Source organism: Pundamilia nyererei, unplaced genomic scaffold (genome assembly GCF_000239375.1).
Source record: "Pundamilia nyererei isolate P.nyererei 1_Seehausen unplaced genomic scaffold, PunNye1.0 scaffold00140, whole genome shotgun sequence".
In the NCBI taxonomy this organism is placed as follows: Eukaryota; Metazoa; Chordata; class Actinopteri; order Cichliformes; family Cichlidae; genus Pundamilia; species Pundamilia nyererei.
Window position 1 is genome coordinate 885680 of NW_005187541.1, and position 27592 is coordinate 913271.

Genomic DNA, 27592 nt, shown 5'->3' on the forward strand with positions numbered 1-27592 from the left:
TTAATTGTTTCATTTTTCACAGTTTACCTTTGTACTACGGCACACGGTCAGAACAGAAGAAGTTCAAATAATACTAGAAACGATGCAGGAACTCAAAGCTAACAGCAGGCTTGTGTTTTGTGGTGTTGGTTTGTTGTTACATCTTTCAGTGGTTAAGAACACTTTCCATAGGTGGTTTTTTTTTTTTTTCCTCAGAATCGATTTAAAAAAATAAATAAGAATTGCATATTTGCAGATTTTGTAGCCTCTCAGAGGCACAAACCTCAGATCATACAAGGCTTGGCTTTTTCGGTGAAATTTGATCATGTACGAATGAGGATGATATATGCTCGGGGGCAGGCCTACGCCAAAGATATTCATGAATGTGAAGTCACTGAAATGCACACGCACACACTCGCACAATCACACGGAGAACATGAGGGGTGTGTATGAGGAGATTCGGGCGCACTGGGTGTTCATGGGAGTTATCCTTTGGGAGATGCTACACTGAGTGAGCGTGGGAGACACAGCTACTCTGCCCTTGTGTACACCAATGTGAGCTATTTAGGGTCAGGTTAACTCTCCTCCCCTGGTCCTCCTTCCCAGGACCGAGCCAGAAAGAATACGGGACTCAGATTAAAACCGTTTACTCTTGGTATTCCTTTAACTATCACCAAAAATATACGCATATAACGGCCGACAACCGTAAACTGAGCCGGAAAAATATGGGACTTAGCGGCTGATTCCTGTATTCTTTCCATTCTTTCCATCTTCGCAGTCAACTTGCTAATAATCTGTTAATTCGTAGCTGACTGAGTTGAAAAACTATGGTGGTCTGTGGCTGACAACAGATTTTTTTTTTTTATCAAGTGGGTAAAAATCTGAGACTTGGTAGCCAGTTCAAGGGCCAGTGGCCAGCTCCTGGTTTATTTTACTAAGTGGGGGAAAAAAATCCAGGATTTTTTTGGTAAAAATAAAATATGGGATCCGGTAGCCAACTCCTGGGAAAGAGACACCTCTATTCTGGAAAAAATACTATACTTTTAACCGGGTAAGAAAAAGAAAAATAACGGACTCAACAGCTAACTTGTGGAAAGAATACAGGACTTAGCGGCTGACTTGCGGGAAACAACACAGGACTCCCGTATTCTTTTCCGGACCTCAGCAGGATTCCGAGATATTAGATAATCAAAAACCTAGATTGCATATTGTGCACTTATACCATTAATATATTAACATTACTTCTTCTCCTTACCGCCTGACCACACCTGTGCTCTGTATGTGTTTATCATAAATAAATTCTGCTTTTTATTTTTTTTGTAATTTTTCATCTTTTAATGTTATTTTTTTAAATGTACATCTATTTAATAAAAAAAAGGAAGTAAATCGAAAACTCACAATATGGAAATGCTAATGAAGGAACAGTAACGATGTAAGTAGATGTCCCTGTGCTTTTTTTTTTTTTACATGTTTTTTTTTTTTAAAGGAGAGCACCGTTCACACTGATTTGGGGCCATTTATTTTAAGGGGGCCCTTTTATTCATCACTGGACCCCTTGGGGTAAACGTTACAGTACCTAGAGCTGTTTCAGCCAGCTAACTTCTGCAAGATCTCGGGCCTCTTGGACTTTTAATTCCATCACTTCTCCGTGTCAAGGCCCAGATCAGAGGTGACTAAATCTGCCGGGATACAGCTGCTCTCCCATCTCCATCCGTCACTGCGAACCTCTCTGTGGACTGCGAAGAGTGGAGGGGCCAAAGAAATAAAAAATAGGGGGTTAAAAGTGCTGCACTATAATGTGAAAGTCCTCCACTCTTCCCAGAAGCCACCTGGGTTTATTTCTTTTTTGGACACTCTTGCCATTCCGAGTCACCTGAACTATACCAGGATATGAAAAACAGTAAACCGTAAAAGGAGTGTGGGCGGGGTCTATTTTTCTCTTAAAACCTTCAAGTAAGAGAAGTGACAAAATGTGGGAATGAGGCGATCCACACTAACACCCAAAACAGTTCACATCGAGAGGTGAGACAGTGTGTCTGTGCCCGAGGGTGGATGTGTGTGCGTGATGGTGGGTGGCAGGATTAATGGGGTGATGTCCGTGAGTCACTCAGGAAAAAGTCCCAGAGAGGATTGATGGGTGCGAGAAGCTCCACAGAGTCTTTTTCCGGCCAGTGAGTGTCAAGGGGCGAGGAGGCCGCCGTTTGGTGAGTCCACGGTCAGACCATATCCTCTTTTAATTCTTCACCTCCTCATTTTATTCCATCTCTTCTCCTTCTCGCTTTCCAAGCAGAAGTCTCTCTTTACGCGAGGAGAAAATAATTCCTTATCTCATCCTCCTCAGGAAACCTTCACACCTGTCTGTCCATCTCCAAAAAGAAAAAAAACCTTCCCGATCCCACAAACACTCCCACAGGAATGCCGGCTGCCGCAGTGCACAACACAAGACAACACTAGGGAAAGAAGAGAACGTCTTCTCTGCTTCCCGGAGAGCAGCAGCAGTGGCGGCGGCAGCAACAGCAGCAGCAGCGGTGGGCTTCACTACAGGGCCGCCACGCGTTCCCGTCCATGCCAAATCAGAGCGACAAGGTGTCAGCAAAACTCCCAGAAAGAAAAATAAAGTAGTGACAAAACATCAGAGGAGAGGAGGAGTTGACAGAGTGAGAGAGAAAAAGAGTGTTCATTAGCAGGGTGTGCCGGCCGCGCCTGCCGAAGCCAAAAACCCGCTCTGCTTCGTGAATTGTTCCAGTTCCTGCTTCCGCCTCAGACTTTGTAGTAGATGTTAGCCGGACTCTGAGGCGGCATCTCCTGAACTATGTAGACCGGGTGTCCGTAGTCACCGCTGACCTTCTCGTAGTGCGGGCAGAAGACGCTGTCAGCAGTCCTGAGCGGGATGATGATGTCGCTGGGCTCCGAGCCGTTATTGTTCCCGCCGCCTCCGCTCCGCTTCGGAGTTGCCAGGGTGCTTAGAGACAGCGTCGCTGCGTGTTGTGGTGAGTGCTTGCGGTGCCGCCGCCGGTACTTTAGTAGCAGCAGGACCAGCACGACGATGATGATGATTAAGATGACGCTGCCAGAGGCAATGGCCACAAAGATGGCCACCTCGGAAGGCATGACGTTTGAGGACTTGCCGTCGCTCCCGTTGTTTTCGTTGCTTTCTCTGGATGCTGGACCTGAAAGAAGAGAGAGAGGAAGGAATGATTAAGATGATGTCAGATTATTTGTCGTGCATGCTTTTTTTCTCAAAAACACAGAAGCGGTAAAACAGCATATTAAGATCATTTTCATTAGCCCTCCCAAAACCGTAACTATGACTACAAATCTTTTTAAACATATTATAGTCTGCCAGATCCCAGGAAAAGCAAAGAAATAGTCAAATAAAGCATTATTAGTAATACTTCTTATAACCTATTGACAAAAATCCAAAAGCTATTACAATGCATCCCACTTTAACATGACACATTTCTGATTGGCTGGCCCTTATAAACAGTAGGTTTCAACAGCAGGTGGGTGGGGCTTCCGTGCCTATGACATCATACAGATCCAAGAATAGAAAAAAAACTGCAGTCTCTAAACTGAGAGCTTTTTGGCCGTCAGTAATAAGAATTCCCATCACGCATATGAGGGAAAATAAGGAAAAGCAGAATAGCTCAATGTTAAAATCGAAGCTGATAAGGTGTTTCTCTTCACCATACTGCTGCCATGAGCAGCTGAGAGTGAAGCCTATACACTGAAGGCGTTTCTGTAAAGGTCACATTCGATTGGTGGCCATTCAGATTCAGCAAGTGAAAGCAGCAACCTTGGAAGTAGGGCAAACGCAGCCCGATGGGACAAACAACGGTTGGGGAGACGCAGGCAAAAACGGCACTTAGACAAATAGCATTTAGAAAGAAAAAAACAACAACTTAATTTTCCAGACTAATTGCCCTCAAAGGAAGAAAATCATAAAGAAATATTTGAGGTTGTCATCATGGCACATCAGTTATGAAAGCCAAGCTGCTCTTACTCCTAGGGAATAGAACTCTAAGGTGAGCGTGCTCCCAAGAGATCCTGTTCTCGAGATGGGAGTTTGTTCGTGGGCAGGCCAGAATAATCGTGTCCCCTCATCTGTGGCTACTTCCCATAGGGCCTCAAAGTGCTGTGGTAACAAGAGGGAGATGGATATGGGATGGCAGGCAGCCCAAAGCAAGGACCCTTCGGCTGTTTTACAAGAGGATTATGCTGCCTCAGCCTGTAGCACCCTGACGCCCATATGCTCCGATAGGATGGAAGGATTTGATATTAAAAAAAGAAAATGAGAAACGAGAGCGAGATGCTGACGTCCACAGAGAGCAGAAGCTGAGCAAGGCCACGCCCTCACTGAACCACGACTGCTTATGTAGGTCAGCTTGCTTTTGTTCTTAACTCCTTCCTGGTTTTTTTGTTACTTCACTGCAGGAATTGCCTGATTGCCCAGTCCTGATTTTTTAATGTATCATTTTTTTTATTTTTTACATGGGGAGATTGTGCTGTAATAGAGATAAGAGCTGTAGAAACTTGCAAGAACCGAGTCAGAATGGGTCATTAAGACACGGCAAACAGCAATCAGATCATTTTCTCGAAAAATGTCTCTTAATGTCCCGGGTTGGTGCTGGAGCGGGGCCAGTCTGGAGATACTGTGCAAGTCCTTGAAGGGGCCGGAGATGCCTATCAGTTTTATGGACAACATTCAATTACTAGCTGACCTTTCATTCCTTCACACAAACACACACTAACTCAGCACTATCTGCTCTGAGATGGGCGAACAATCATGCGCCCCAAATGCCAAATTGTTTCGATAAATCCTCCCCTCAATTACCTCCCTGTCTCTGTATTTAGAGTAATTCTTACTTGATTTCTCCAGCACATCGTTGGGGTTGTAGGGCTCCTTGTTATCTGGGTGCTTGGGGGAGGAGGGTACTCTGGTAGGGTCTTTGGGTGAGACGGGATCAGAAGGATCTGAAAAATGCAGATAAGAAGCACAAGGATTAAACCAGGGCTGTTATAATCCAAATCTCATGAGAAAACATGAATTTTAACTCAAATCCTAATATTTTTCTAAATCTAACAGGATAGTTTTTACTGTCTAAACGTATTAATACTTAAACCTAACCAAAAAATTTTATTACCAGTATTAAACAGTATGTATATTTTTTACCGAACACAAAAGACATCAAAAAGTTCAACTTTTGAAAGCTGAGATTATTTCACGAACATTCGTGAGACTGTGTTGGTTTAAACAAGATGGTAAAACTAACAGAAGGAGTAATGCTAGGCTATAAAGATTTTTTTATTTCTCATGGTGGTACAGCCAAATCTTTTCCACTGATTCCACATAAAGGCAAGCTGTTTTCCCTTCATGACTCTGATATGACTGTAATCAACCATAAAGAGCTGCTAATGGTTGAGTTTTAGCTTCCACAATGAACCCATATGGTTTTAAATGCTGATAAAGTGTCTGTCAGCGTACGTGTTTTCTGGTTTAAACGCCGAACACACACTAAATGACGGAGTCATTCGCCGAGCATCTGCTGTTATAATCTCCGGGCTGAACTCTGTGCCGGAACCGCTCTCTGTCGAACATCGCTTTCAATAAATGCAGTGATTTATGCGCAGCTCGCATCAACATTTATAAGAAAACCATTTTCACCGTCTGTTCTGTCTTTCCTTCGATTAATTCCTCCTGACCCTCAATAGAGAGGGTCGACCCCGGGAAATTACCTCTCTGGTGACAGACTGGTGAATAATTATTGGTCCAATATGTCTGAGGTGTTGCATGCAGAGGCTCACAGATCAGAAAACTGGAAAGCCTTCGACCAGAGCGTATAGGAGCAGATGCTACCAGTGCATGGAAGCATACGGGATTACGTGTGTCTGTTTGGTTGAATTAACTTCTGCTAGATTACATTTCCTGGCCCATCACAGCCCCAGGTGTCATGGAGACGATGCTTTAACACACGAGCCTGCAATCCAACTATGAAATACTCACTTTGTCCCACTTTCATGACAATCTTCATGGACTTGGTCTTGCACACGCCACCCTCCTGGTTGTCAATGCCCTCCATGGTGCCGTTAGATGTTGCTGCAGAAAGAGAAAAAGAGAAAGGTCTGAATTAGCCACCAGCGCCAGGGAAAAATCTGTAGCCACGAACACCTTAAAGCTATCTCACAAAAACAGCCAAAGACAACAGCAGCAGCTCGGCGGCAAGACACGACTCACACCCCCGTTAATAAAAATCACAATTTGCCGTTCATCACCTCCTACAAACTGTATTAGCTCAAGTAAATGCGACAGTAATGTCTCTAACTGTGCTGACACGGAGGCAGTTAGAAGAGGACTGGGATGAGAGGGCCCATGCTGAAAATTCGGAGGCAGGAATATTGGAGTAAGCCGTAAGCCCTTTATTAAAGACGAACACAGTTTTTAGATAGTGAAAGACATTAAATGCTTCAATGTATGATAAAATACTGAACTAAATTAAAGACAATTAAATGATTTGTTCACAAGTACAATTAAATATTTAGATTTTAAAAAACAAAAACTGAAATTAGAAAACAAAGTCCCAGTCCCAGAAGTAAAGCTCGGCTTTTCCTACATATAAAAATATTTCGGCACCCACCAAATAGGTTCTGACCTTCTTCCAAAGGAACATCACCAGGACTGTGGGGTGGGTTTTAATTTACTCCAGGTTGAAATACAATGCTGTTTATTAAATACCAAGAAATAAGAAGAACAGGCTTCTATCTAGCTAACAGGCGTAACTATACGTGGACCGGTCGTCCGTGAGAGCAACACCTGGTGAGGGTGGGGATTCAGAACTCCCTTTTAACCATAAAAGGGAGCTCGGGTAACCTCCAGAAAAATTATATTAATTAAGGCATGAAGTAGTTTTTTAGTGCAACTCCAAGTGGCTACACCCCTAAGGCAAGCCTACCTACAGATTTGCTAAAAGGTATATTCTGGCCAAAAATGACTTCTGGCTCCCTCACAGTAAGACTGACCTTCAGAGCGAGTACCTCCTGATTTTTATATAGCTAATGGCAGTAAATATTTGGATGGCTCTCAAATGAAATGAATTACGAGATCTTAAAAAAATGTTTAGATACGAGGAAACAGGAACTCTGGAAAGGTGGACATGCACAAATATGGCCCACTGCTTCACCTCTCCGCTGCCTCTGGAGGACGCTGGCGGAGTTGCCGCTGAATCACAACAGAGAACAGGCAAACACAGAGAGGAGGATGAAGAGGAGGGGTTAGTGGAGCTTGTGGTCTATCAGGTCAGTAACACAGAGAGCTAACGAGCTGCCGGGGCTTAGTAGCTTGGCTTTCGGCCAGCGCTCAGTGGCCCGCATTCAGCGCCACTTACTCCCTGAAAAACATCATCACATCCCGATCGAAACAGGTCTGAAATTTTAACTGTGCCTCCTCCTCGTCCTTCCTCTCTTTTCTTTTCCTCCCTTGCCCAGGCACCAATCATTTTGATCCAAATCCACTGGATTCAATAAGACGGTGATGAGAGCGGACACAAAGAGCATGTTAACAAGGACTCCCTCCTCCTCCTCCTCTCTGGCTGACCTATGGCTTTCCAGGAGAGTCCAAAAAGCACATTACAGACAAAGCTCCTTATAGGCTCCTCGTGAGAGTGTGAGCGCTGATTTTATAAACCTGTTAGTTCAACACGCTTGAGTTTTAGTATCTTCAACCACCGTGAGGCGTTAACTACTGTCACCTCCTCTTCTTCTTCTCCCCTTTTTGCCCCATATCACCATTTAACCCATCGGTAGCTGAAACACCTCTCCTTTTTAAAATAAACCCCTTTGTAATCTAATCCCTCTCAAACACGGCTGCACCAAATAAAAACACATTCAATCTGGAGTCATTTTAAACTTTTAAATTCTTCTTCTTCCCCTTTAAATGTGAAAACACACACTCTCCGTGTGCCAAGGCTGCAGTCCAGGCGAGCCTGACTTGGATTTAAACAGAATGTGATTGTTGAATCGGCTCAGGCTGGCTGAATGACCAGGCCCTCCTCGGCCAGCCCGGCAATTGGCCACTTTTTCCCACTATCTGGCTAGCATTAACCAGCTAATCCATCCTGCTGGGGGTTTGCTTGGTGGAAAGAAGGAAGGGGGGGTGGGGTGGATGGGACAGACCCCTCAGAAAATGAATTTAGTCACCAACTACCACTAGAAAGAGGAGGCGCGTGACCTTCGGGAAGCACGGGGAGAGCGAAAAGGAGCGGAAAAGGTCAGATTTTCCTTCAGAATTGGCAAAAGAAAGGCCAGACTGTGACAGCTCGTAAAGTCACACACCTTCACAACAAATGGTAGTCGAAAAGAGTCCTCACTCAGTGAAATCAGCCTCAAGCAAATCCCCCATCCTCTCCCTCCTAACTTCATTTTCTCCTGTTTATCAAATCAAGAGGGTGGAAAATCACCCCGTGTTTAACGAGACAGTCAATTGTGAGCTGAGCTGCAATCCAGATAAAGACTGTGAGAGCAGCTCTCAGCTGGTTTTAATTTCTTTTCTCCTAAACAGCGAACAGCAGGAACAAAAATAAGGAAACCTTGAGGGCTCCAGATTTCTCAGCTGACTCTATGATAAGCATGTGATGCTTTAGAGAGACCACGAAGAACAAACTACAGCAGAGGAGGGACAGAAGATAACTACCTGGATTCTGCTGGTTCAGAGCCGCTGTGGTTTGACTAATATGAACACATTAGCACAGGGAAGGATGGCGAAAGAGGGTAAGTTCATGTTCGCCTCTCCCCAGTGGGTTGAGACAAACGTGTGACATGGCAGGAAGAAGATGCTGAAAACAGACCTAACTTCAGAAAAGAGAACGTCTAAGATGATCCATCTACAACATGATCATAATCTCAGTCTGCCCGAGTGAGATTCTTCTCTGAAACGACACCGTGAGTTTCTAAAGATGTGCTGCACAATGAATGGCCTCATTTTTAAAAAAAAAGCTGTCTGAGAATGACTCCTGGAAAAACGATGAAGAGACCCTCAGATCCGGAAACACGGTCGATATGTCATCACTCAAAATGCAGACTGGGATAATGTGGCACTATGAGGTCTTGAAGATCATTCAAAACAAAAATGTTCCTCTAATTCCGGATTTACCACTCTTTTGACATTTCCGAGTCCCGATTTAAGCCTTTCCCCTGATCTGGTTTTACGTAACTCTCAGCAAAAAGATTAATTATTTGTATTTCAGCTTTGTAAAACTGTCCCGCTCATGCTGCCAGATTCCCTGAGTATAATTAATACACAATGCACTGCCGAAAGACAAAGCTGGGCCGCCCATAAATAGTAGAACAGAGACATGGCGGCAGACGGAGAGGAAAGTAAGGAAAAAAAGAAACGATGGATGGATGGATGGATGGATGGGTGGATAGAAGATGTGATTACCAGCCGTCGTGCAGGTCACGGGCTGGTTGGCGCCCGTCACAGCAGCGTGTCCTAATGGATCGTGACAGGAAGGGTCGGCAGTGACCCTCGGAAAGAGGTCGCGGCAGAGCCGGGTCATCGTGAATATCAACGCTCGCTCACAAATACGATTTTAAAAGCAGAGTAACACGAAAAAGAAAAAAATCCACGTTTTGACGCATGCATTCGAATTCTTTCAATCAGACATTTAACGAGGAAAGCCTTTCTCACGAGAAAGAGGAGGAGAAGGGTGACGGTGGAGTTTTGGCTCCTCCTGCTCCTCCTGCCCTCTTTAGCTCATCTTTCCCTTACTCTGTCTGCTGCTATCCTCCCTTTCTCCCTCGTTAGCTCCCTTTCTGCCCCCTTTCCCTCCACATTCATCTCTCTCTGCCTTTCTTCTTCCTCTTCGGCTCATGTAATCATCTCGCTCGCAAGCTTCTCGGCTGCAGGCCACGCTGCCGCAAACAATCACATCAAACTCATCTGCTCCCAACTGCAGCAGCATTGTGTGCGGCTGCTTCAAAGAGGCACGCAGGCCGATACAGGACACACAGCTGCATCTTTAAACGTATCCGACCAGAAAGCCCCGAACGTAAAGAGCGGCGAGCAGGGAGGTCGAACGTGCCTGTCTAATTTCGGCCGAGCTTTGGCACAATACTCAACACGAGGCAGCGCTAGCTAATCCAATTGGTTGAGACTCCAAATCTGTGGCATTGGTGCGGGGGCCTCGGCAATTGTGAGAAGAAATGGAGGATTAAACAGCGCTTAATTAATTACGTATCAAGCGCTGCTTTCCAAAACACTAATGAAATGCTCGGCGTGAACTTTCCTGAAGCTGTGTCACACTTCGATGGAAGTCTGTATATCAGTTGACAAACACACACACAGGAGCTTTCAGTTTAAACAAGCCAGACTGCAGGGCTACTTTAGGCCCAGCTATGGCACTTGTCAGGCATGACTCCAAGAAAACTGCAAGTATGGGCCACATTTGGCCCTAACATTCAGTCCATTTGGACCAATTCCAAGTCCAAAGTTGGTCCAGAGGTGGACTAAACAACCTATAGCGTTCCTAAAAGTAGAAGAAGGATGTTTGGAAGTATTATCCTAGATTCACCCCAAACGTGGACCTACACAGGCTAAATGTGGACCTGAATCGGTTTTATCAAGATTACCCAGATGCAGACCTACTCAGCCAAATCCGGGCAACCTTCAGTTCAAGCGGGGGTTAAGGTTTACAGGAAGTGTTTTGTGGGCCACACCACACCTGACATTTGATCCACGTAAGGTGGATCTGGGCCAAACATTAATTTGTATCTGGAATGGTGTTGATTAGGGTTAAGTGTCAACCCCACATGGTGGCTAATGTGCGCTAAAATGCTCCCAAAAGTCAAGGCTGACATGTGGGCCAAATGTGGAACCACACATATTGTGGACCTACATGGGCTAAATCATGCTACATATCAAATAACGAACACAGATGTCACACCACACCTGACATCTGGCTCATATGAGGCGGATCTGTGGCTCAGGTGCGGCTGCCAAACGTGCCCTGAGTCAGCGCCGTCATTTAAGGCCAAATGCGGGAAAAGCACTTAGCACTGTCTCAGGTGCTGGCTCGCTTTAGCGCTGCAAGGTAATGGCAACTGCACGCATCTTTTTTCTTTTCTTTTTTTGTTGTTGTTGATGTTTACTCGTGCAAAGCGCCACCATGCAGCTGTTAAAGCTGCAGAAGTGGGACCAGAGCTAACAGAGGAGAAAAGTGAGGCAATTAAAAGTAAAACTCTCCCTCTCTCCCCTCTTCGGGCTATGTATTAGCATTTTGAGGGGAGCTGTGAAGGGAGGAGCGAGGATGAATCTGCAAGAACTGCAAAATTGGATTTTCCGACCATCTTTTTTAAGAATTGAACTTTCCCACCGCCCCTTTCTCTTCCAACTTGTCGACTCGGCAGGACGCTGAGTTTCTTTAGCGTGAAACTGAAGGATTTACAGAGCGAGAAGGACGCACAGCGGACGCAACCTCAGGCTCCGCGCTGTGTAAACACCAGCTCATCAATAATTAACATCAGCTTTTGAGGTGGAGGGAGCCGAGGAGGAGACATCGCGTCAGTCAGAAGCCTTTGTAGTCCATGTGCACCTCCTCTAACACCAAAGTGAGCATACAGAAGCTAAAAGAAACATCTAACCTGCTATATTTACCTGAATACAAACCTCACCTGCAACACAGTTCAAGTACCTGTCAGACATGCCCCACCATGCAAATAACCTGCAGCTATGACCTGTTAGAGCAGCTACTCTTACATGTTTGCTTGAAGTTAAGAGGAGGGTGTTGTACCTGCAAACCTGTTACCTGCACGTTTGTTTTGCAAACATTCGGCCTCCTGGATAAAAAGCAGTATTTCCTGCTCTCCTTTCATCCCCTCTTCTCCCTGCTTTCTTCCCCTTCCTTCACTCATAAATATGGCCTTCCCCTTCTGTGACAGCTCACAGATGGCAGTGGCAGAGACTCGCAGATGGTCCCCCCACCCTCCACCCTCCGTCCTCTGTCAGCGCCACACAGATGGTTCAGTCCACCTCCCGTGTTTCAAACCAGGGGGCCCTCGCTAAGCCCCATACCAGCTTCCTCCCAGGATGGTGTTAATGCTGCACATCGCCAGCAGTCAGCAGCCACACCTGCACCCACAGGACTACAACCATCAAGATAATCAAAGATGATTTTACAGTCACGGGAAACAACACCCAACTTTAAATTTAAACGGATCCAATATGTTTATTTAATAGTTGGATTTTTCTTGGAACTTTGGATTTTCCCTAACTTCTCCTGGAAGCATTTCTGTTTCGATGGCCATCTTGGCAACACCTCAGGGCAGTTATTTTAAAACGATGAATGAATGAGGATAAAGCCACAGGTTTAACTCTATGGTAACCCAGACTTAAAAAGTTTGCTGACTTTGTATAAAAACGAACAACATCATCACTGACTGGATTCAAGCTTAAACATTAACATTTTGGCAACTAGCATGTTGTTGATTTTGAGCCAGAAGTGATTATCTAACAAGTAACATGGAAATAAAAAACTGCCACACCTTTAATGTTGCAAACTTTAAGCCTTGATACAATTTCATGAACCTGTACTGTGCAACAACACGATTGGCTATTTGGGACCAATCAGCCACAGTCTTCTTCACCGTCTTTGCGCTGAATTTGAAGAATCTACAGAGATCAAACTAGACTCTGAAATTTAAGGTATATATCTGTTTAAGGTTAACTCCCCCTTTAATTTATGTAAGCTATAATCTACCACTCTGTGGATACTTACAGATGATGTAGTAGTCCCTTCCCCTGAAGAACTCCAGTCCCCACAGGTTGGGGCTGAACTCCTGAAACTTCAGGGTAAACTTGACGTCCTGGTCGGGCTTGACGCAGTTGAGCAGCGGCGTGTCGGCCTTGGTGATGGTGCAGCTCTCCAGCTGCTCCCTGGGCACCATGTACACCTTGTAGTACTCCACACCCTCGCCAACCCCGCCGTCCACACGTGGGCACACAATGTCCAACTTATCCCCAATCTGGGGGTATAATACCACGCCTTGGCCTGGCACGAATCTGAAAGGAGAGAGGGATGTTAGTGAGGCACCGAAGAACTGATGAGAAGTCATTCATTATGCACTGTGGATTGGAGTGTTTGCCATTGAGCCTCTACATACTCACAAAAAAAAAAGAAAAGTCGGTTTAATAATTGATGTGGTAATTACTGATTGTGTCCATTAATTTTGGATGATGAAGGATAATGGAGGAATGGGAGCTGTGTGTGAGTGTGTGTGTGTGTGGTACAAAGTGACCCCAGTATCTGCAGATAAAAATCACTGAGCTTTTCTGGAAAGAGCGAATAATTAACTGGATAAATGAGGAGAAGGCGGCACGGTTGAGAAAATGGTGGAACATCGCTAGAATACAAAACAGGAAATTTAAAAAAAACCAAAAAACTGTAAAAGCTCATCTCGGAGTTTCAGCAAATCCACAACAATACTGTCACAGAGAGGCAGAGAGCCTGGAGGGTTGCAGCTGAATTTCCCTAAATTTCTTCCCAAAGTAAAATAATGTTGTCATTTAGTTTCCGAGTGATGAGAGCCCCTGCAGCATTCCAGTGACTACACACACACACACACACACACACACAGACACACACTCAGAGGTGAAGCCTCGTATTTATCTGCTAAACAAATTTTCCCCCATGCTCGAACACAATTTGGAGCGCTAACCACGGACACCCTGGAGGCTTTTTACGGTGTGCTGCGAATACCGGTGCACGTAAACACACACGAAGGCAAAGCAAATAATGAAATGTACTCTGGGTTTACGACCAGGAAAATGGGTCTTTACCCCAAAGAAATGGAGCTGAACAGAGAGTCTTACTTGACATGACTCATTACATGTATTCTCTGCTTGTCATGTATATAATGTGTCTCTCTAATGTATTTTGTATAATTTGCCTAAGGGTGTAAGTGCAGCAAGTTTCCTTCTTAAATTATTTTATTTTTGACCATTAATATGCACAGTTCCTATCAAAAAAAGAAACAAATGATACAAAAGCTACTTGATCATTTACTGCATCTTTCTTTTGCTTTTGTTGAAGATGGAATAAAATAATTTAAGGCACACATGGTATAAAATAGCAATAAAGAAAATGTGGAATGAATTATTGATATAGAAAAAGTTGCATGAACCAGCAAAACGGTAGAGTTGGGATGGTGATAATGGTATATAGCAATAAAGTAAAGGTAGGATAAAAAAAATGATTGGGTTTGGATAAAGTACCAATACTGTAACGGACACGGTAATATTTTAATAATTCTTAACCCTAAACTATCAACAAATTATTAACAAAAAGATTTTAAAAACAATATTATTTGAGAAATTGCTTTGTTAACGTTCATTCTCATCATGTTTTTCCCCTCACAAACCTGCATCCCTTCATACATATTTACAGTAAACATAGCATCTCTGAGTGAACTCTGACCTCTGCCTGAAGGGTCGGCTCATTTCTGAAGCACTGAGATGGAAAACAGTCCTCTGAGCTCCAGGATTTCAGTTTTTTGTTTTTTTTTCTTTAAAGCAGACTACAAAGACAGGCACCGCAGGGCAGCTGCAGAACCTTTACACAGGAGACCTGATTCATAATTAACATATTTTACACAGGAATACGTGTTTTAATGGCTCTGTTTCTTTTCTCATAAGTATACTGGTTCCTTTCTCTATTGCAAATATTATTACATTTTCTAATGCGCATAAATATGACTTTCAAAAAGGAGCATCATCAAAACGAATCGTTATAGTCGAGCTGTTTTTCCCATCCTCCACGACGTCTACGCTTTATTATACGCTTTAATCCTGCAACTTTGGTCTGTTATCCATCACGTTTAAGTGGGAAAAAAAAAAACAATGTTAAAAAACAAAAATGTACTTCCACACAACTTTCCATGATCTTTGCCACAGCAAAGTCCTGTAGTCACGAAAACGTAATCGATTTTCCCTGTTTTTCATGCTAAAACAACATCCAGGACTAAAAACATGGTCTCAGGTGTGAGCCACGTCCTCTCTATCTCTGAATGTGGACTTCTTTTACCTTTTAAACAGGGAAAATATTAATTTAATGTACACAAACACCAATCAGGAATATTTTAAACTAGAAAGAACAATAACTGCAGCAACATGAAAAACCCGTAATATCTGTGTCCAGAAACGTTATTCAGTAGTTTAGAGTTCATGACTATTTCACGAATTTCCATGAGACTGCTGGTAATAAAACATCTTCAGCCTGGGTGACGTATGGAGAATGACATCTTTTCTCTTAGGCTTAAAAAAATATAGAAATTTGCAAATCTGTCAAGGCTTGAAAGATATCTGCTGTTACTGTACAGTATGTCATATCATATACAGTGGCTGCTTCTCTTCTTCTGCCTGTCTCTATCGCTCTCTCTTTGTCTTTGAAACGTCCACATGCACACACACATACATTATTCCTCTGCATCATCTTCCCCGCTTCCAGTACAAGCACACACACATGCAGTGGATAACTAGGCCGAGCGAATATTTTCTATGCCCCCCGCCCCCCTCCAGAGACACACTCTGTGAAGATACAGTACGACCAGTGATGGACAGACAGTGAAGAAGAGGAGAGGGAGAGAGGAAGGGTATGCAGCACCATCTGGCATCATCATCTCGTGTGTGGATGTGAGGGAGGATGTGGAGGGAGGGAAGGTCCTCTGAAGAGCCTCGGGGCTTCACTCGAACACAAATACTGTAGAGCTGTGCGCTTTAAAAACATGGACGTGTATATGTGTGTGTGACTGGAAGTGTTCATTCATGCGTGCAAGTGGGCATGTGTGTTTGTACAGGGGTAAAAGCAGGCAGGCATGCATGTGCTCATTTTAAACGTCTATAGGGCAGATTTACTAACAGGCCTGCACCCGTGGAAAACCGACTTTGGGATTTATTAAAGAGCTGCAGTGACGTTAGCAGCTGAAAGGCACGGACACGGTGGTTTTGTGTATGTATCTGAGAGCACAAAAGCTCCCCGTTAACAGGGCATTATTTAAGGCAGATAATGATGGCCAGAAGATCAAAATCAAGGCTTCAAAAACAACAATTAAACCTCCTTTATGCTAGATCAGACTAAACCCACCCTGATTCTAGCTACAAACCTGAAACACGACTTTAAATTCACATAAAATATTTTAAAAACGTGTGTTTTGCCACACACAGGCACACGCCTCCTGAACACACATACACAGATGAAGCGAGTTAATAATTTCCGATGTTTTTCCGATAGCAAATTTGATCAAAACCTCTGTAACAATATTATCAAGCAGGGTGTAGGAACTCCTGCTCTGCTGCCATCAGTGCTATCTCTACAGGAAGCTAGCTACTAGCAAGAAATCAAGCATGACTCAGATATTTAAGAGCCACATGAATACACTGCAACGCCAACATTAAGCAGTTATTAGACCTCGCCGGCTCCTCCTTTTATGCCTCAAACACCAACTTTAGTATGACTTCAGCCCCATAATTTAAACAAATAGCAACACCCAGGGCTACTGTACAGTTTTAAAAATCACAAGCAATCCTGTTTAAGACAACAAAATAAAAACAGAACCCAGCAATTGTCAAAAGAGCATATTACAGTCCATGTAACAGACATTATCTGATGCTTTTATTTGCCACAGTAAAGTGACAGTAAAGTGAATCTTTTTAGGAGATTTTGGACTGTAGATCTAAAATGACCTTTGACATCAGGAAGGTTTTATATTTTTAATGTTTTACAAAAGCCTAGTTTGAATTTTGGAGGTGGCATTGCTGTTACATTGCTTTTATTTCCCTTAATCTGTAAAAAAACAAAAAACAAACAAACTACAGTTACATGCATGTACTCACAGAAAAACTATATCCCAAAATAAAATAATAATTAAGGGACAAAAACTCAAATAATTAATCTTACTTTCTCTCTTAAACACGCCATCAACAAATGCAATGCCTACAGTGAGTTAACGAGAAACTTGAGTCATTTTCAGTCCAGCGGGATCCTTGTCACCACTTTATGCGTTAGCCGGAGGTAAAAACACAATCATCCATCATATTTCAGATAAAGTGCTCACAAAGAGAGAGTTCAGCAAAAAAGAAAAGCAGTAGCTGCTTAAAAGAGGCTGAAAAAGAAACACAAAAGGACAACAACACGGTGTTACCGGATACCTGGCCCCCCGGTGGGCAGGTAAGGCCGAATACAGAGAGGCTGATGACGCTGCCAAATGGGGACACACAAATACAAGCCTGCCCCTCCACCTCATGATTGTAAATGCATTTGACCCCCACCGTGCTATAAGGCCCCTCACCCCATCTTTAGTGACACCTCCCCCCCGGCCGGCCATCATAAATATTCCTGAACCAAAGAGCCCCAAGTATTCTGGCACGCATTCTTCAGAATAAAAGAAAAGAACTTCCACAACATGTTTACCAGCTTATAGGGTGCTGATTTCCTCATTAAAAAGATGACCTTTGACCTTTAATGGACTGCTGTTGTTTCTGCAGTAAAAAGTCACATGATGTTAAACAAGTCTGTTTCTTTTTGACCACGGTGGTTAAACAGGACCTTTACTTCACGTTATTTTAGTTTATGTCATTTGATCAACTGGAAATTTGTTATGTAAAGTGTGTTTTAATCTACTGCCTCCATTTTAGTCACTGACATGGAATAAAAACAGAAATGCCTTTTCTATGACGGGAGGGAGAAGCTAAGTACTGTTAACGCAGAGTGAAAGCCCTGAATTCAACATGTTACGTAAGTAAAAGCAGTTAACTATTATCCAGAATAACACATTAAAGTATTAAAAGATACATGAAGCTATGACTAGATTATTATCTCACATTAACCCATAAAAAACTGGATTTTATGGTTCATTAAAGGGTTGAAAACTCTGACATCAAAAGCACGTTAAAGTAATCAATTTACTGTAAAATCACTAATCCAAATGTTGTTTTCGCCCTTCAGTCTGTGTGCAAAAATCTTATTTTTAAAAATATATCTAACTAGCATTTTGAGTTTGAAACTGTAATAAACTTGCCTCAAAACACCCCGCATTCAACATGTTACGGCAGTAAAAACATGTAGGTATAATCTCAAAAACATCAGTTAAAGTACTAAAAGACAGATGATGACATGACTGCATTTTTCCCACTTGCGTATTCGTTTTAAAAACAGGATTTGAAACTGCAACTAATGACGACTTCGATTATGATTTATCGAATCAACGAATTTTAGTTACGATTCATTAAAATGTTTGAAACTGTGAAAAACACTGTGGTAAGAGCCCTTAACGTGCCAATTTTCTGTCAGATCACTAATCCCCTCCTTTGTTATATGCTATACTCAATGATCTTCACATGTTTGTGTGTGAAAATCGCTCAGAAAAACGTACTGTAGTAAAAATGCAGTATTTTCCTGTGTTGGTGATGTACTGGAGCACAACAAACTACAGCACTTCAGTCATGAAGCGGTGGAGAAAACATGTTAAAGTATCAGGCAACAGCCAAAATTAAAAGATGAACTAAAAGAACCTGAAAATCCTTACACGTACCTGCTGAACCCACGAACAGGAACTGAACAATAACCGTGCCTTCTCAGGAATCACTCTAAACGCACTTTACACGAGTTTGACAAGAAAAACTGAAACTGATCAAAAGAAAAATGTCCCTGTGACTCAAATGACTGATTTTTCATATCGGATTCATAATAAAACAGGAGTTCCCAGTTTTGCACCACTGGAGCACATTTTGAATTTTACATAGATTTTATTGTTAACAAATGAGCTGATTAGATCCTCAATTAACCGACTTGTCTGTAAACAAGTGAATGCTGTTCATAGTGAAATTATTTAAGAGAACAACGTCTTCATGTTTTCTTTGTGGAAATCTGAATTTTCATTGTAAGCTGAAGCTGTCAGAGGAGTTACGTGAATTTAAAAGTGCAAAGAACAAAAGTAAAGGTGTGAAAAGAAAAGTTCTTAAAGGGCATGTAATGGAGTTCATAACACTACTAACTTGGCCCCGTCTCTGTCTGTTAATCTTACTGCGACTTCCTGGTAAAATGAAAATAAAAATCTAAAAATAAACATCCCAACACTGCCTGCGCCACTGAAACACAACGTCTCAGCCTTTAACCCTCCAGAAAACTGTGGAAAAACTTCTATATTTACGTTTATTTGTTTGATTATTCAGCAAAAAGCAGCTAGATTTCTGTCAGTAATTTCAAAGTTTACAGAAAAGCTTTGTGTCACCCTCACACCAACAATTTAAACCTGTTAAAGTCAAATACTTGCTGTGTGTAAAAGGACCGAGGGTGTTAGGAAGCCGTTAAACGACAGTAAAAGTTTCCTACGGGGCAACAAAACCTGACCAGAGAAACCGGTTTAAATAAAATAATCAAAAATTCTAATCCATACAGCAATAATCATTACTATCACACATACAGCTTTACAAATTCATATTCAGAAGGTAAAAAAAGATCAAAGTCAAAGAGCCAACTTTTCTTTTGTTCCTGTTATAACTGGATACACAGTCAGATTGGAGGAAAGCGCAGGTAAAAACAAATAACACAAAACAATAAACCACAAACACGTAGGTGGACAAGGTGGGTTTTTAAAACAGCGGGAAGAAAAATAACACTTGCATATTTTATATTTAGTTCAACAAAATCACACTGAAGACATTGAAAGCTACAGCTGAAAAGGATTTCTTTCATTTATGTGTCAGAGTTTTTGCAGTTTCTATTGTTTGAGGCACTTAAATGTTAAAATTCATTAAATCTATGTAAATAAATATAAAATCAGAATGGAGTTAGTTTAAAAATATGCACATAAGGCATAAATTAATGATTTTCACTCCTCCCCGACACACTTTTAGTTTACTTTACACTTCTGTTGTGACAAACTGCCAACTTTTTTACTACTTCACATACTTATCTGTTAAAATACTTAACTATTAAAAGTTTTTCCCCAACAACTGTTAGTGAACAGGCAGAAAATCACAGGGAGAGGAGCTGGATGGAGACCCCGGGCCTCACGGGGCCTCTGTGACGGCGCAGAGAGGAGGCGAGGACAGACGGGGTTCATCTCTACAGCAGCAAAAAGGAGTTCAAGATTTTTAAAGGTTTAACTTTGCTGTGATGAAAGTGACATAAATCAGGCTCACAGGTAGGCGACACCTGAGTGAGTCTTCAAAGGCTTACATCTGTTTTCTCGTTTATCTTCTAAGTGTTTTTAGTGTTTGTGGAGGGCAGGGTAACAAAAGGAGCCCAATGGTAAAAGAAGAAAAACAAACAGAAAGAGGAGCATCCTGTTTGTCCCTCCACTCCCTCTATTTTCAGACTTTCTGGTGGATTTGTGTGACCAAATGGAGCCGCTGACCTCTTCCTGCGGCCCTTAAGTCATGAGCAAACGGCGAGGGGAGCTGGATGTTGAGCTGCAGCGAGGGTTAATCGCCCTCTGTCGGACGAGACGTAGTGGCCTCGTATCTTTCATCTGACCCTAGGCAGCTAAACATAACCATCGTAATCACCCAGAGAGATTTTCGTCTTCTTCTTCTCTCCCTGTTCTTTCATTATATAGAGGCAATCACGAACTGCTTCTCCAACTTTTCATCTGAATCATCTTTATGCCTGAGACTGAAATGCTAAATAAACATTGGGTTGGCGTTAAAACGCAGAGGAATCCAGCCAGTATGCTGACACTGACGCTGGAATAACATTGATTTATAGCTGCTGTAATTGTGATTGGTTGAGCATCTGTTTCTCTGACAAACAACGTTGAGGCAACACATAAACCTCCTCTGTAAATATGTCAGGCCAGTATTTATTTATTTTCTAATGTCTTAAAAACTGAATATTCATCAAACACATGCATTTTATTTTTACTTACACTGTATATGTAATCATTCGTGGTTTTATTAAACACCTCTAACACTTAACCAACTAACATAACTAATGACAAATAAAACATGAATTATTTTACACCACTGCCCTCAAGGAAGTAACACTAACTTTAGTCATCTCAATTAGCTTACCAGTCAGACAGTATCAGTTAGCCTGGACTGGTTAAGTTACCTAGGATCAGCTAGGTTTGGCTCACTCAGTTAAGTTTGCTACTATTTCAGTTATCTAGGATCTGTTAAGTTAGCCAAGATCATTTAATTAAAACTGGCTATCTTAGCTAGTATCAGTTAGCTAAGACAGATTAAGTTAGCTAGGATAAGCTAGGTTTAGGATAATGAAAGTTAGCTAAAATTACTTAAGTTAGCTAAAATAGGTTAAGTTAGCTAGAAGAGGTTAAGTTGACTGGTATCAGCTGGCTTGGACCAGCTAAGTTAGCCAGGATCAGTTAACTAGGATCAGCAAGGTTTGCTAATCTTTGAATTATCATGGTTCAGTTTACCAAAAAGCAGTTGTGTTATTTAGGATCAGTTAAGGATAAAATAAGTTAGCAAAAATACTACTACTAACAATTTTTTAAAATTATTTTCTACTGTAGTATAGTTATATTTCAGTTGCTCTAACAAAAGACTTGAAAAATGTTTTCTTTAAACTTGTTAGCGAGGATCATTTAGCTATGAAGAGCTGAATTTGCTAAGATTATTTAAAAGGGATCAGGCAATGCGCAAAGGGAGTCTATTTTAAGGTAAAAAGTCAAAAAATCTGAAGAATAAGACAATGTGCTGCTTTCGTATGTTTTCATGTGCTGTTTTGGCTTTTTGTAAATGGTTTACTTTTGCGTTTCTGGTCTGACTCAGCAGAGTGACTCAGTTACAGCAGCAGGACAAGAGCAAACTCTTTAAAAATGACAGAAATAGAAATTATTCTTGATTTAATGGACACAATACGTGTTAGAGCCTATTTTTAAAGTTAGGTTAAATGTATTTATTCACCATAAACTGAACATAAACCCTAGCTGCACATGAAGCAGGACGAGCTGGGTTTAATGTGCCACGCCATCACGGCCTCACAGACACAAAAACACTAGAATCGGACTCCTCGTCACTCATTCAGGAGGTTTCTGCATCTCTGCGCCCCCTCCCTCCGTCCCTCCCTGCATCCCTCCACATTCACAAAAGGACCCTGAGAGGTGCCCCTGTCGCTGCCCGGTCACAAAGGGCCTTCGGGGGCTGCTGTGTAATCTCTTAATGAAGTGCAGAGGAGGAGAGGGAGCGCTTCTTTTACATAAAACCATGTAAAGCAGGCCTCGCTTTTGTTTCTCCCTCCCAACTACAAAATGGATTACCACACGAAGGAGGAGGAGGTGGTGAGGAGGAGGGGGTCATTCTCTTGTTTTTTGGGGGGGTTTTTGGTGTTATTTTTTGAGGGCAGTAAAGTAGTAAAGCTACAACAATGAGGCTTAATCCTTCAGATTTCCAACATCCATCCTCAGTTGAATAGTCAAAGAGGAGGAAGAGGAGGCAGGGGGAGCTCGACCTGTTGATGAAGACACTAAGGACTTTCAGGGTGTTATTCAACCCAAGCAAAAGACGGAGAGTTTAAAAACTACCAAAAAAAGAAAGAAAAAGAAAAATCAGCCAATGAGATCATTGTGTGACCTCTGACCTCTCCACTCAGACACAGGAATACTTTTGCTTTCTCCCCCCCCTCCTGTTTGTCTGCTTATCAGAAGGATTATTCTTAAAGGTCTGCATAAAAATCTGAAGAACTGAGTTTAACTTAGACGTGATGATCTTCCAGAGCTAATCTAGATCCAAATCAGGGAGTTTTTAGAAGGAAACGTTTGACATTTTCAGTCAAATGTCATAAAAACTGACTTTTTAAAAATAATAAGAAAAAATAAATAAATAAAACAAACTAATCCAGTTCCTGCAGGTGAGGGTGCTCCTACGTCTTTTTAAAATAACTACATAAATAAAACTGAACTGAAAGTATTTTTACTAAACACTGTCTCAGGTGTGCAAACTTCAAATACTTAAAGATTTAATTTAAAGATTAATCACAGCAATCTCTGAAATAACCCGAAGATAAATAAAAATAAATTAAATTATTTAAAGTGCACACACACATAACATAATATTTTTGATCAAGATTAGCCTCTAAAGGTCCAGACTGAACCAGCATCTAAACTGCGCCCTGCACCAACACTCGCCTTAATAAATTTTTAAAAAGCGCATTTTTTGCGCGTCTTTTCTGAAATTGCGCTGATTTTCTGCGTCACAAAGGAACACAGCGCCAGTCAGGTTAAAGGCGCACATTTCCATGACTTACACCTGTTCTAGTGCGACCACCAACCAGAAAACGTTCCCGCTCTGGAGCCTTTTAGCTGCAGGAGTTCGCCCGTGACCAAACGGCCACAAAGACGGGCGCCCCCCGCCGGGCTGCACGCAGGAGTACCACCTCCTCTCTCTCCTCTTTTATTTTTATTTTTTAATTTCCATTAGAAGAGTTTAACCGCCTCTCTGAATATTCACCAGAGCAGAGTTCAACCCCTCTGAGGCCTTTTCTGTCCGTCTGGCAGCAGCGAGGAGCGGCTGGAAGCGTTTGGGGAGCCGCCGGTTCACTCCAACTTCCAGAAAAACTTTTCACGTCCTAAACACATTTACCCCACAAACTAAAAATCCACCTCATTGCTCAGGGGGTTGAATTCACTGTTTTATATTTACCCCCCACACGCACTCTCCTACACACACACAACCCGCAGCAGAGCATCTGAGGCCCGGCGGAGCGTCCCGGCTGCCCCCGCGGAGACTCCCCGCTTCTCGGTAAAACGAAACATTAACATTTCAGCCACTGAAACAGCTCCTGTCCTCTCCCCTGTCACCATAAACACGCGTGGCAGCAGATTATTATCACAACAAAGCGTGAAAATTTCACTTCATCCGCAGAAATCTGCCCCAAACGCGCCGCCCCGACGCACGGCCGAGCGGGCCCGAGCCGAACGCTGCGCGTAAAGACGCCCCGACGAGCCGCAAATCTGACACGGATCAGAGTTTAACCTCTGAGAAACTGCGCCGGAGGAGTGCGAGAGCACACAAGCGGGCTATTTTCTAACCAACCATTAACGTGAAGCTCGAAGGCGAGCTGACACGAAGGGTTAACTCCGAAAAAAACCCCAGCTTTTCTCGCTCGACACGAGACAGAAACCCAGTCAAATTGACCCTGAGAATACCAGCCCAGGATTAGAATCCGAGGCTCTTTGTTCCGCTCCTCTGCGCGCTCATGGGATGGATTTCAGTCTAGTTATTACTATTATAATTTTTATTTAATTATTATCATTATTATTATTATTGTTACTACTACTACTGCGTCTGGGGGGGTTTCTGAGCGGCACTTACTTGGTGTTTGTTGTGTTCCAGTAGATGGACTCCAGGATGAGCGCCCGGCACAGGTCCACTTTCAAGGCAATAAACAAAACTCCAAAATAATATCTCCACATCGAGTCCCCCATGGTGAGCCTGTGCGCCTTCAAACCAGCCAAACGTCCACACTGGGAGGAGAATGGGAAAAATAAACAACAACAACAACAAAAAAAGGCTCCAGAGAGACAGAGAGGGCTGAGGAAAGTGTTTTCAGCTTATATCCCGATCCAGGGGGGATGCGCACGGACCACAAACCCCGATCAGAGCATCTCCAGATGCACCAAAAACCAAACGGCAGCAGTTCATTCGGCGCACAGTGCGTTTGTATTCTCCCCGCTCAGCGCGTAAAGGCTGGAATACATCCCATCAGAGAGCAAATCAATACCAATATAAATCCCTCTGCGTTATAGTCCAGCAAAATCCAGCAGCAGCACAGAAAAGGAGAGATGGCTGGTGGTGGTGGTGGCTGTTGTTGTTGGTGGTGGTGGTGGTGAGATATTCCCTCTTTCTTTCAGCTGGTGAGCAACAAACTGTGGGTGACAGCAGCAGAGAAATGAGGAGAGCGAAACAATGAGGTCGGGTGGTCAAAATGAAGAAAATGATCACATGTGAGAATGAAAGAAATAAAAGGAGCTGGGATGGAACTTCTCATACTATACACCCCTCCAAAAAACGCACACATTCACGGATATAAACACACACATACACACACACCAAAGTGTTTCTGCTGCTGCGGCGCAATCCTGCAGATCCGTCCTCCCGCAAAATAAACCAAAGCGCGCAGGGAGGATGAAGCCTCAGCGGCTGCTCCGAAACCTGGATGGAAAGTAACTGCAAGGGACGGCTACTGGGAATATTTGCTGAGCATAGGCCCCGCCCCCAGCGGCCGCTGATTGGTCCTCGTTTGGTTGGGGAAGTCAATTGGAGCCGGGCTGTCACTCAAAGAGGGCAACTGGTTCAGTTCAGAGGGGCGACTGTGCGCAGAAATGGGAGCCGAAAACCCACCGACTCACAGTCCAGCCGGAGTCCGTGCAAATTCACCCACATTTTAGCATCAGGTATAAACCGAAAAACGAGGGAGTGCGAGCGTAAAGCTCCTCATCTCACCTTTTTAAAGGTTTACGCAGCGCACCGGAGTCCATGTAAATAAAGTGCGTTTTTGCTCCGCAGCGCGTTCATTGCAAAAGAAACATCATGAAAACATTTGCTCCCATCGGGCTCGTACACGGGACTGTGTGTGTGTGTTTGCTGCAGGAGCTCACACACGTACACACTCACACACACTCGAACTCAGCAGGTCGAGTTTTTCCGCAAGCCAAGAGCGCCCACTAGCGGAAAATCTGCATCAGAGACAGCCGAAGAAAAAGATTTAGGTTTATCTTACTTCTAAATTAAAGTTTAAAAAGGAAAAAAAGGATAAAATATATAGTTTTAATTAAGAAGGAGTGACTCGGGACAGAGTTTAATGGATTTAAAGGAGGAATTTAAACACTCTTAAAGGTTAAAAGGGAGTTTTTCTATGTGCAGTTTTTTTTGCCCTTTAATAAACGTTTTCCACTTTTCTAGAAACTCAGACTGATTAACATGAGTCATGACCTGCATGTTCACTCTTAGCTGTCATTAAACACGTTCACACCTTTAAAACGTTTTTTAAAGGCTCGGAATGACGTTTCAGGACTCGGTCCCTCCAATGGAGACATTTTAGAGACTGTTAACATGCCCACACTTTGTCTAATTCACTTTTTATATTTTATCTCATACCTGTGTATTGACATGAAACACATTCGCTCTTTTATGAAAAAAAGGGTTTTACAGGATTAAAGTTTTTCCCCTTTAATAAATAAAAATTCCAGCCTTCTGACATTCTCACAGTTGGTTTAAATAATAAAAACGAGACTTTTTACCCGTTTATTCCCCTTTTATTGAGATTACAAACATTTGACCATTTTGAAACGTCTTTAGAGGCCCCAAACCAGTTTATTTCTCTGTTTCAGGACTTCCCCCTTTAATAAAAAATATTTAATATGCTCAGACTTTGCTTAATTACTTCTAAAAACATTATTTCCCGCCTGTGTGTTGCCCAGTAAATTAAATGTACACACATTCACACCTTTAAATAAACATTTTCAGGGGATAAAAATTAGTTCTGCTGTGTCCTAGGACTCCTTTCCTGTAATAAATAATATTTTCCAGCCGTCAAACATGCTCAGCCTTCGTTCAATTAACTCTACAAACATTATTATTACTGTTTTATCTGTTTATTGAAATGAAACAGTCACACCTGCTGACTTTTGGTAAACAGCTTCTAATTTAATGAGCACTCCGCTCTGTGAAGTTTTCACACTCTCTCACACTTCACGCTATCTGCGGTTTTAAAGTGGATTGCGGGTGTTTGTTTTGCGGATCTTCACCCGGGAGATAATTGAGGAGTCCCCCCGTCCTCCCCTCTCCTCTGCCGGCCCGGAATCAACACACAGAGCTGCACTCGAAGCTGGATGTTTATTGTCAGAGCTTCACTTTAATTGAATTTAGATGCCGGATGGGCACAGCTCTAAATATGCTTTACTGTATTATTGCTGCTGAACCTCTAGTCTGTGACAAACCTACAGGAAAAAATATATATCATCCTTTTCTCACCTGAAAGTCCTCATGAGCAGCCTTTAATCCCCACTATTTGTTTTTATTGATGTTTCTAATTGTTTCTGTTTGAATCAGGACAGACGAAGCTTCTACCAGTCTTAAAAGCTCTTCCTGAAGCCGTCGGGCCACGAAAGCGTCTGTGCCCAAAGATCAGCCAAAACAAGCGTAAAACACACGCACGCACGCACTTACCTGTGACTGTCTGACACTTAGAAACAGGAGGTCAGTCTGCACAGGATTTAAACTCGCCTCTGTTTTTTTCAGCAGCGTTAAAAGATGTAGGGAGTTGCGTGGAAACTTAATTTCATTCAAGTTTGTGGAAATAAAAGTGGTTTTAAGTTTCGTGTAAGTTCGGTTCAAGAGAAATTCAAGTTAAAAAACACCTTTTTTTTCTTGCACACCTTTACTTCCTTACAGACAGGTGAGGAGGAAGAGGAAATAAGTTCATTCCAGGTAAAAGGAAACAGTGCGGGATGTGTCTCTTATCCAAAAACTATGAAAACACACTGTCGTTTAAAAACTCCCCCGTTTCACTGTGTTTTAAGGAACTCTACTAAGGCTCAGTTGTGTTTTTACACCCTAAACTTGCTCCAGCAGGTCCGGGCTCCGGTCAGCTGCAGCGGGACA

General features: G+C 42.7%; 1 protein-coding gene across 1 annotated transcript; it reads right to left on the reverse strand.

Moving 5' to 3' along the window:
- Positions 1 to 1431: 1431 nt before the first annotated feature.
- Positions 1432 to 24796, reverse strand: efnb2a (ephrin-B2a). The gene is made up of 5 exons (XM_005744200.1): positions 24302 to 24796; positions 12747 to 13030; positions 5984 to 6076; positions 4846 to 4953; positions 1432 to 3149 (listed from the first exon to the last, which is right to left on the reverse strand). Exons 1-5 carry the CDS (start codon positions 24412 to 24414, stop codon positions 2740 to 2742), a joined length of 1008 nt encoding a protein of 335 aa, XP_005744257.1. The 5' UTR covers positions 24415 to 24796; the 3' UTR covers positions 1432 to 2739.
- Positions 24797 to 27592: the final 2796 nt, after the last annotated feature.

Excerpts from the sequence above, each read along its gene's own strand:
- efnb2a (XM_005744200.1), bottom strand. The coding sequence starts at position 24,414 with ATGGGGGACTCGATGTGGAGATATTATTTTGGAGTTTTGTTTATTGCC. Across the intron at positions 13,031-24,301 it reads TGGAACACAACAAACACCAA|ATTCGTGCCAGGCCAAGGCG; the intron begins GTAAGTGCCGCT and ends CTCTCCTTTCAG. Across the intron at positions 4,954-5,983 it reads TGTCATGAAAGTGGGACAAA|ATCCTTCTGATCCCGTCTCA; the intron begins GTGAGTATTTCA and ends TGCATTTTTCAG.